This window comes from Rana temporaria, chromosome 6, assembly GCF_905171775.1.
Source record: "Rana temporaria chromosome 6, aRanTem1.1, whole genome shotgun sequence".
Taxonomy (NCBI): domain Eukaryota; kingdom Metazoa; phylum Chordata; class Amphibia; order Anura; family Ranidae; genus Rana; species Rana temporaria.
Genome location: NC_053494.1, coordinates 1,534,764 through 1,545,210, shown reverse-complemented (window position 1 = coordinate 1,545,210; position 10,447 = coordinate 1,534,764). Strand labels below are relative to the sequence as shown.

At 45.3% G+C, this 10,447-nt stretch overlaps 3 protein-coding genes across 3 annotated transcripts; all 3 read left to right on the top strand.

The window, feature by feature from the left end:
* Nucleotides 1–4,089: 4,089 nt before the first annotated feature.
* LOC120942739 (taste receptor type 2 member 46-like) lies at nucleotides 4,090–4,803 on the top strand. Its single transcript, XM_040355663.1, has one exon. It carries the CDS (start codon nucleotides 4,090–4,092, stop codon nucleotides 4,801–4,803), a length of 714 nt encoding a protein of 237 aa, XP_040211597.1.
* Nucleotides 4,804–8,145: 3,342 nt separating this feature from the next.
* Nucleotides 8,146–9,033, top strand: LOC120942737 (taste receptor type 2 member 41-like). The gene has a single exon (XM_040355662.1). It carries the CDS (start codon nucleotides 8,146–8,148, stop codon nucleotides 9,031–9,033), a length of 888 nt encoding a protein of 295 aa, XP_040211596.1.
* A 553-nt stretch (nucleotides 9,034–9,586) lies between these two features.
* On the top strand, nucleotides 9,587–10,447 carry LOC120942736 (taste receptor type 2 member 41-like). Its single transcript, XM_040355661.1, has one exon. It carries the CDS (start codon nucleotides 9,587–9,589, stop codon nucleotides 10,445–10,447), a length of 861 nt encoding a protein of 286 aa, XP_040211595.1.

Here is a 10,447-nt window from a genome sequence, read left to right as displayed (position 1 = left end):
TAGGGTCAGCAGTCAGCGGAGCGCACCATCTGTTGCGCCTACTACGCAGACTTATTCCATTTATCCCCAAAGAAGACGTAGCAGTCGTGGTGGGAACAATCGTGAATTCCAGACTGGACTATGCTAACGCCCTGTACCTCGGACTCCCAAAGTACCAAATCTCCCGTCTGCAAGTCGTTCAGAATACGGCCGCCAGACTGGTGACTGGGAAAAAAAATGGGAATCAATCTCACCTTCGTTGAGAACCCTTCACTGGCTGCCAGTAAAAGACAGAATTGCATTTAAAGCACTCTGCCTGACACATAAGTGCATCCATGGGAAGGCTCCGCAATATCTTTGCGACAAGATAGAACCTCACAATTCGAATCGCGTTCTGCGATCCACCGACCAAAATCTGGTCAGGGTACCAAAAACCAAATACAAGTCCAAAGGAGAAAGAAGGTTTGCTTTTCAGGGTCCTAGACTATGGAATGCTTTACCAACCAGCATTCGGTTGGAGGAAAACCACCTGACTTTCAGAAGACGGATCAAAACTCTGCTCTTTTGATGTCATGAGACACGAACAACTAGCGCCCAGAAGCGATTCAGTTCGCATGCGCCGCGCTTTATAAGTTTTTCATTCATTCATTCATTCACAGGACATTTTCCCCCTTGATATACACCCTGACATTTTCCAAGTCCTTCAAAAAGAAAAATGAGGTTCAAGCTCTGAACGTCAACCTTGATCTGCCCGAGACCCATTTTTAAAGCACGGACTGCCGCAAACAGAAGGTGACCCTGAGATTTGTCAGCTGTCTCGACTATAGTAAAGCAGCCCAGAAACGACTCAATTTTCTTTCCTTTCACCACTCGTGGAAGGAAAGAAAATCACTGAATTCCCCCCCATCAGCACAGTCCGTGTTGATGGGGGGTGCCTCCTGCAGCGCTATTGTGTTTTGTCCTTTTCTTCTTATCACTGGAGTCAACATGGCAGTAAGTTACAGCTGTACAAAAAAAATGATGTGCAAACCAAACTAATAAAGTGTAAAAACCATAAACTGTGATTAGATATATGCAAAACCAACATGTGCATAAACAAATTAAAAAAGTCCTTCATAAACTTTGATTTGTGTAAATCCTTAAAAGCCGGAACTCTTCAAATGGTCACTCTGTTCGCTAAAAAGCATCCAAAGAACAAAAAGCCGCTTACCAGATGAGATGGATCTCAAATTATAGAGATCATATGGGCACACACAGGAGGGATCACTGAGGCAGAGACGGAATATCCATAGATTTCTCCGATATCCAGGTCCTTCTTCCTACAGCTGATCTTCCCAATGCTGCCATATGCTCTGTTGGGGTCCTTACCAGGACAAGTTCACTCGTAAGTTACATCTGTAGGAACATCTATGCCGGTTGGTTCCTCCTGTTTGTTGTCACCTCCATCTATACTTCCATTATTCTCAGATCCAGGTCAGGTGCCACATTTAGGTCCAAACTTAGGTTCAGACCAAATCTCTCGGGACATCCCTATCAGGAGACAGATGGAGGTCCTTCTGCTGCAGGCCGCTTAAATAACCTGCTGAGTCTTGATGTCGGCTTCATGTAACTCACAAACCATCTCTTCCTCTGATCTGCCATCGGTTTCCATCTGCTTTGCTGGGCAAACATTTATCGGATCATCTCTATTCATTCTCTTGTATCCTTCTAGACCAAGCAATATTACAAAATTATAGGATAGAAAAGCAAAGGACGGGGAGGGAACTATATATCTGTCTTGAAGTTTAAAACCAGTAAAACACAACTCCAAATCACCAGTATAAACTTTACGCTATTTGGTACGATCCTTGAACTCAGTGTCGGGACAAGGTCATCTAGAGCCAAGGGCAAACATGCCAAACTGCCCCCCGCCCCACACCAACATGGATGAGCATTATGTGTCAGCACAAACCCCCCCCCAAAAAAAATGAACGCTAATCTGCATGCTTACCCTCTAAGCATAAATCCCCCGCCTCCCAATATGAATCTCCCCCATGCTGAAATCCCCCCTGGGAACAAGTCTTTGCCCCCCATCCCCAAATCACCCCAACACAAATGCCCCCTCCCCCGGCACAAATCCTCTACCCCTCAAATTTCCCCTCTGAGTACAAATCCTCCCTCCCAGCACAAATTTCCCCCCCAATACCCCTTCCTAGCGCAACCCCCCCCCAAAAAAAATTAACACTAATCTGCATGCTTACCCCCTAAGCATAAATCACCCTCTCCCAGTATGAATCTGCTCCCTGCTGAAATCCCCCCTCCCAGAACATATCTTCACCCCCCCAATCCCCCAAATTACTCCAGCACAAATGCTACCCTGGCACAAATCCTATACCCCTCAAATTTCCCCTCTGAGTACAAGTACACTTCCTCTCACCACTCCAAATCCCCCCTCCCATCACAAATTTCCCCCCAATACCCCTTCCTAGCACAAATCCTCCACCCCCTAAATTTCCCCTCCTGGTACAAAGGCCCCCCCCCCAATCATCTCTACTAGCACAACCCCCCCACACACACACACACAAACACACTTTATCATCTCTTCTAGAACAAACTCTCAAATTCTCCCCTTCTAGCACAAATCTTCTTCCCCCCATCCCCCCTCCCAACACAGATCCCCCTAAATCACCACTCCTACCACGCACCACCAAATTTCCCCTCCATAACAATTCTTTACCCCTGCCACTTCCCAAATTCCCCCTCTCAACACAAATCCCCTCCCCCCAATATCCTTGCAGAGCCCACCCCCCACGTAATTATACCAAAGTGCCCAGGGCAGTCGCCTCCTTCCCACCCTTTGTCACGGCCCAGATTGAACTGGTTATACATTTAATGTTGAAGGCCCGGATTCAGAAAGAAGTTACGCTGGCGTATCTATTGATACGACGCGTAACTTCTAGGATGCGCCAGCGTATCTTTTTTCTGTATTCAGAAAACAAGATACGCCGGAATTTTGCTAAGATCTGACTGGCGTAAGCCTCTTACGCCGTCATATCTTAGTTGCATATTTACGCTGGCCGCTAGGTGGCGCTTCCGTAGATTTACGCTAGGAAAATGCAAATTAGGTAGATACGCCGATTCAGAAACGTACGTACGCCCGGTGCATTTTTTTACATCGTTTACTTAAGGCTTTTTCCGGCGTAAAGTTACCCCTCATAAAGCAGGGGTAAGTCATGTTAGGTATGGACGTCGGAAACGTACGAACAGCGTCGTATTTTACGTTATTTGCGTATTTTAAGTCGTCCGTGAATGGGGCTGTACGTGATTTCGAGCATGCGTACTGCAATACGTCCACGGACGGCGCATGCGCCCTTCGAAAACAGCATCAATTACGTGGGGTCATGATAGTTTAACATAAAACACGCCCACTACCAGCCAAATTTGAATTAGGCGGGCTTACGCCGACACATTTACACTACGCCGCCGTAACTTAGGGCGAAAGTTCTTTCTGAATACGGAACTTGCGCCCTAAGTTACGGCAGCATAGTGTATCTGAGATACGCTACGCCCGCCGATAGATACGATAATGTATCTGAATCTGGCCCAAAGTGTATACAGTTTTCAGTAAATGTGATCTCTTGGGAATGTTTTAGTTGCCACGTTGGTAGGAAAGATATCTTATATAAATCCCCTAAAGAGCTCTCTGTGTGCATGACTTATGTTTTGGGTAATAAACAGGTTAAAAAGTAATGAGATATCACACAACAAAAAAGGAAATCCACCTGCATCTCATGCAAAAGAGATTTCCTTCCCCCAAGCGCCATGTAAATCACCTTGTGATGTAATCGTATTCCATAATGCCAGATATAGAAGATTCGGTGAGTATCGGCGTTCATCGGATTCCAGCTGACATCCTCGGGTCACCTCACACTGACAGAGCCGGGATCCTGGGCAGGACAGGACATGTCTCCTCTCTGGTGGATTTGGTCGGCATTTTGCCTCCTGCAAGGCTTGGTGGTCATTTATTTAAATTCCTCCATTGTCTTCTTCAATGGGAGAAGCCTGACAGAAGATGGTAAGAGGAATCCGGTGAGCCTCATCCAGATTGTCATGGGAATAAATAAAATTACAATGCGCTGCATATGGATCGTTAATGACGTGAGATTTTGGTTACCAGATATTTTAAATTTACCGTTTAACTACATTTCATCTATATTGATTGCCTTCCACATATATTTTAGCTATTGGCTGACGGCCTGGCTCTGCGTCTTCTATTCCATTTTTATCGCCAACTTCAGTCACCAAACCTTTCTCTGGATTAAGAGGAATCTGTTGGCTTTCCTGCCTCAGGTTCTTTTCCTGACGGGAGTCGGGTCGCTGGCCATATCTCTTCTTGCATACACGTGGAGACGCAAGTTATCTTCCCTCATACCTAATTCTACGAATGGAACAGCGATTGAAGGTGTTTATTATATGTATATGATTATTAGCATCATCCTTGGCTCCTGCCTTCCATTTACTGGCATTGCCATCTCCCTCGTGGTCTCCCTGTCATCTCTTCTGAAGCACGTCAACAACGTCAGCCAGACCGGCTTCAATGTTCAGATCCATGTCACCCTCATAAAAGCAATGGCCATGCTTCTCATTATCTCAGTCTCATCCTTCTTCTGTTACTCGATTAATCTCGCAATCACGAATAAGTCTAACGATCCTTCGTATTTTATCATCCAGTCATTAATGTTGATCATCCCAACACTGGAATCCATAATCATCATCAAGGCAAGTCCCAAACTGAGGAAGAACTTTCTGAGATATTTCTGTTTCAGGGGAACTGGTGAGAATTAAGCTGAAGCATCCTGGGGCAATCCAAAAATACTCCCAATCACAAAAGGAGGGTCTTTGAGTCAGCTGATCTACAGTGGGTCAAAAAAGTATTTAGTCCCCACCAATTGTACAAGTTCTCCCACTTATAAAGATGAGAGGGGCCTGTAATTGTCATCATAGGTATACCTCAACTATGAGAGACAAAATGTGGAACTCAACTATGAGAGACAAAATGTGGAACTCAACTATGAGAGACAAAATGTGGAACTCAACTATGAGAGACATTGGGCCATATTCTCGAAAAATATCCGCCAGCTTCGCTTAGGGCACTTACACTCCGCTGTCCCAACTTACTAGAGCAGGTGCTGTATTCCCCAAACACTTGCTCCATAAGTTGGGACAGCGGAGTGTAAGTGTCCCGGCGTAGCCTGGCGGATCTCCAAGGGGGCGTCTTCTATTCAAATGAAGCGCGCCCCGATGCGAAAGAACTGGGCATGCGCCGGGCTGCAAAAAGCCCAGTGCGCATGCTCCAGTTCTCGGCGGAAAACGTCAATGACGCCGACGTGTGCGTCATTGACGTAAAGTCGTATTCAAGAACGACTTACGTAAACGACGTACTCGACGAAAAAACGCGACGGGGACCCGACGCCATCCGTAACATGGCCTACGCGAGACTTGCGGAAATTTAATCCTCCATATAGCAGGACTAAATTTCCGCTTACGCAAACGACGTTAGCGACGGTTACGCGACGCGAACTCGTTCGGGAATCGGCGTAGAAGGATCATTTGCATATGCAAATGACTCCTTCACGTAAATGCCATCTAGCGGCGGCCGGCGTCATTGCATTTAAGATCCGCCAGTGTAAGTGACTTACAGATGGCGGATCTTAAGTGTATCTATGCAAAAATGATTCTGAGAATCAGGAGCATAGATACACGGGCCAAAAAAGGGAGATACGATGGAGTATCTGACTTACTCCATCGTAACTTCACTGAGAATATGGGCCAGAGGCTTTTGGAGAGGACTGAATGCCGGCCTCTTGCCTTCTGATTATGGACCCTGGATTTTAAGGGAACAATACTCTTTGTGAGGTGTATGCCTGGGGACCTTGAAGTAATGTTACTTTGGATTCAAGTCCATGTCCACCCCAAAACACACAGACTCTGGGGACCCTGTATACGCCATATTATAGTGATGGCTTCATAATGTCGGGGCTCATTAAAGAGGCATAAGGCATCTACTCCAGCCACCCGTCTGTCTGTTGTCTGCTATAATGTGTTTATTGTAAATAAGTCTAGTGTGAGCCCTGTACATACGATCGTTTTGTCCGATAAAACAGACTGATGGTCCGTTTTCTTCGGACAAACCGATCGTGTGCGGGCCCCATCGGTCTGTTTTACATTGGTGAAAAAAAATAGAACATGTTTTAAAAATTTCCTATGGATAAAAAAACAATAGAAAAAAATTATTGTCTGTGTGAAAGTCCATCGCTCAAAAATCCACGCATGCTCAGAATCAAGTCGACGCATGCTCGAAAGCATTGAACTTCATTTTTCTCAGCACGTTGTAGTGTTGTACGTCACCGCGTTTTGGCGCGGTCTGATTTTTGACCGATGGTGTGTAGGCAAGACTGATGAAAGTCAGCTTCATCGGATATCCAACGAAAAAATCCATAGGATTAGATTCTATCAGATATCCGATCGTGTGTACAGGGCTTAAGAGTTTTTCACCCATGTTGTTTGTGTTAATTAACTCTGCTATTGTGTGAAGGAGTTCTGTGTTGATTTATGATAATGTTTATTGTAGTTAGGGAGCTAGGATACAGCCAGGCTAGGAACTCAAAGGTCACCTAGGCTGTCTAAAGGATTAGATAATTAGCTCATGTTAATTAGGTTTCTGGTTACAGTTTGTATTGTCATCCTTGTGTATATATTTGTGTGAGATCTCAAATAAAGGAGGCTATTCCTGATGTACTCCAAGAATAAAATCCAGAATAAACATTGGTCAGACTCTAAATTCCAATGCATACAGCGCCTTCATCACTCTTTTTTTTTTTACCGCTAGGTGGCGCTTCCGTCGATTTCCCCGTCGAGTATGCAAATTAGCTAGATACGCGAATTCCCGAACGTACGCGCGGCCAACGCAGTAAAGTTACGATGTTTATGTTAGGCTTTTCCCGGCGTAAAGTTGCCCCTGGGTCTATGAGGCTCAGCCAATGTTAAGTATGGCCTTCGTTCCCGCGTCGATTTTTGAAAAGTTACGTCGTTTGCGTAAGTCGTCCGTGAATGGGGCAGGACGCCATTTACGTTCACGTCGAAACCAATGACATCCTTGCGACGTCATTTAGAGCAATGCACGCCGGGATATTTTAGGGACAGCGCATGCGCAGTTCGTTCGGCGCGGGAACGCGCGTTATTTAAATTAAACACGCCCCCTACCCGCCGAATTTGAATTCCGCCAGGTGATTTACGTTACGCCGCCGCAACTTTACACGCAAGTGCTTTGTGAATAAAGCACTTGCCTGAAAAACTTGTGGCGGCGTAACGTAAATCAGATACGTTACGCCCACCCAAATTTATGCCCATCTACGTGAATCTGCCTCTCAGTATGTATAACCTCTGCTTTAAAGCGGTAGTTCACCCACAATCCCATGATGTTACCATCGAGACAGGCATTGTAGCGCGAGCTACAGTATGCCTGTCCCGATTTTTTTAACCCCGTACTCACCTCGTAGTCGTCCATCGTAGATTCCGGCTCCCGCGGGGAATGGGCGTGCCTATGGAGAGGGAGGATGATTGACGGCCGGCCCTGGCACGTCACTCTCCCCGAAGACAGCCGGAGTAGGTCTCGGCTCTTCACGGCGCGTGCGCACAGGCTATGCGCACGCGTCGTGAAGACCAAGCCTATTTCGGCTATTTCCGGAGAAGCGTGACGCGCCAGAGCCGGCCGTCAATCATCCTCCGTCTCCAGAGGCACGCCCATTCCCCGGTATCTTCGATGGACGACTACAAGGTGAGTATGGGGGGAAAAAATTCGGGACAGGCATACTGTAGCTCGCGCTACAGTGCCTGATTTAAAGGTAAAAGAAAAAATTTTTTTTTTTTTTACTGTCGATAGGGTGAACCCCCGCTTTAAGTAATGAACTGGTTAAAAAGTAATGAGTCACACATCAAAAAAAATCCACCTGCATCTCATGCAAAAGAGATTTTCCTCTCCCAAGCACCATGTAAAGCACCTCGTGATGTGATCATATTCCATGTCAGATACAGAAGATTCAGTGAGTATCGGCATTCACCGGACTCCAGCTGACAACCTCAGGTCACCTCACACTGACGGAGCCGGGATCCCGGGCAGGACAGGACATGTCTCCTCTCGGGTGGATTTGGTCGGCATTTTGCCTCCTGCAAGGCTTGGTGGTCATTTATTTAAATTCCTATATTGTCTTCATCCTTTGGAGAAGCCTGACAGAAGATGGTAAGAGGAATCCGGTGAACCTCATCCAGATGGTCATGGGAATAAATAAAATTACTATGCGCTGTTCATGGATTATAAATGACGTGACATTTTGGTTACCAGAGATTTTTGATTCACCTTGTTACGATATCTCATTTGTATTTAGGGCCTTCCACATATATTTTAGCTACTGGCTGACGGCCTGGCTCTGTATCTATTACTCCATCTTCATCACCAACTCCGGCCACCGATTATTTCTCTGGATTAAGAGGAATCTGTTGGCTTTCCTGAATCAGGTGCTCTTCCTGACGGGAGTCGGGTCACTGGCCATAGCTCTTCTTGCATACATGTGGAGATACAATGTATTTTTCCTCAGATATAATTCTACAAATGGGACAACAATTGAAGATATTTCCCTTACTGATTTATGTAAGACCAGTGCCATCATCCTTGGCTCCTGCCTTCCATTTATTGGCATTGCCATCTCCCTCGTGGTCTCCCTGTCATCTCTTCTGAAGCACGTTAACAACCTCAGCCAGACCAGTTTCAACGTTCAGGTCCATGTTGTCGTCATAAAAGCAATGGTCCTGTTCCTCATTTTATCACTCTTTTTCTTCGTTTGTTATGCACTGACTCTCACAAAAGTGTATAAGAATGACAATCCTATGTATTTTATCATCCAATCACTAATGTTGATCATCCCAACACTGGAATCCATAATTATTATCAAGGCAAGTCCCAAACTGAGGAAGAACTTTCCAAGATGGTTCTGTTTTAGGGGAACTGGTGACGGTTAAGTTGAAGTATCTTGGGGCAATCCAAAAATGACCAAAATCATGGGTGGGGAGAGTCTTTGAGTCAGCTGACCTTGGAAGGAACTTCCATTGTTGTAGAAGTGTAATGAAGAACATTTGCTGATTGTCAGCTGTCTAGATCCAAATTTCTCATGTCCGGACATGCCAGCTTATCTCCTTGAATTACCAGTAAGCCCCCTTTATATTTAATCTTTGTGGTTAGAGATCCCAATCCAAACTTTCAGTTGTCCAGTTGGTGTCACAAACATTAAAATATGCCTTACATAAATACCTTTAAAAGCTACCAGTAGATAGAACTTGTGCCTTAAGTAATGAACTGGTTAAAAAGAAGTAAGATCACACATCTAAAAAAAGAAACCCACCTGCATCTCATGCAAAAGAGATTTTCCTCTGCCAAGCGCCATGTAAAGCACCTCGTCATGTGATCATATTCCATAATCTCAGATATAGAAGATTCAGTGAGTATCGGTGTCTCCAGCTGACAACCTCTGGTCGCCTCACACTGACGGATCCGGGATCCCGGGCAGGACAGGACATGTCTCCTCTCTGGTGGATTTGGTTGGCATTTTGCCTCTTGGAATGTGTGGTGGCAATTTATTTAAATTCCTACATTGTCTTCTTCCATGGGAGAAGCCTGACAGAAGGTGGTAAGAGGAACCCGGTGAGCCTCATCCTCATCGTCATGGGAATAAATAAAATGGCCATGAAATGTACATGGATTGTAAATGATTTGAAGTTTTGGTTACCAGATATTTTTGATTCCCTTTCTTCAGTTGTTCTTCTTTCCTTCCACATACATTTTAGCTACTGGCTGACGGCCTGGCTCTCCATCTACTACTCCATCTTCATCACCAACTTCAGCCATCAAATGTTTCTCTGGATTAAAAGAAATCTGTTGGCTTTCCTGCCTCAGGTGCTCCTCCTGACGGGAGTCGTGTCACTGGCCATAGCTCTTTCATATATGTGGAGTCATAAGGTGCCCTCCCCCATACATTATTCTACGAATGGGACACAGAATGTAAGTTCTATTGTTGAAGATGTTTCCCTTATGTCTTTTTATTTGATCGTTAGTATCAGCCTTGGCTCCTGCCTTTCATTTACTGCCATTGCCATCTCCCTCGTGGTCTCCCTGTCATCTCTTCTGAAGCACGTGAACAACATCAGCCGGTCTGGTTTCAATGTTCAGGTCCATGTCACCCTCATAAAATCAATGGCCGTGTTCCTCATTCTCTCAGTCTTGTCCTTCTTCTGTTACCTGATTAATTTCATAAAAATGTTTAAGGCTCCAGATCCTTTGTATGTTGTCATCCAGTTACTGATGCTGATCATTCCAACAATGGAATCCGTAGTCATTATCATAGCAAGTCCAAAACTGAGGAAGAACATCCTGGGCTGA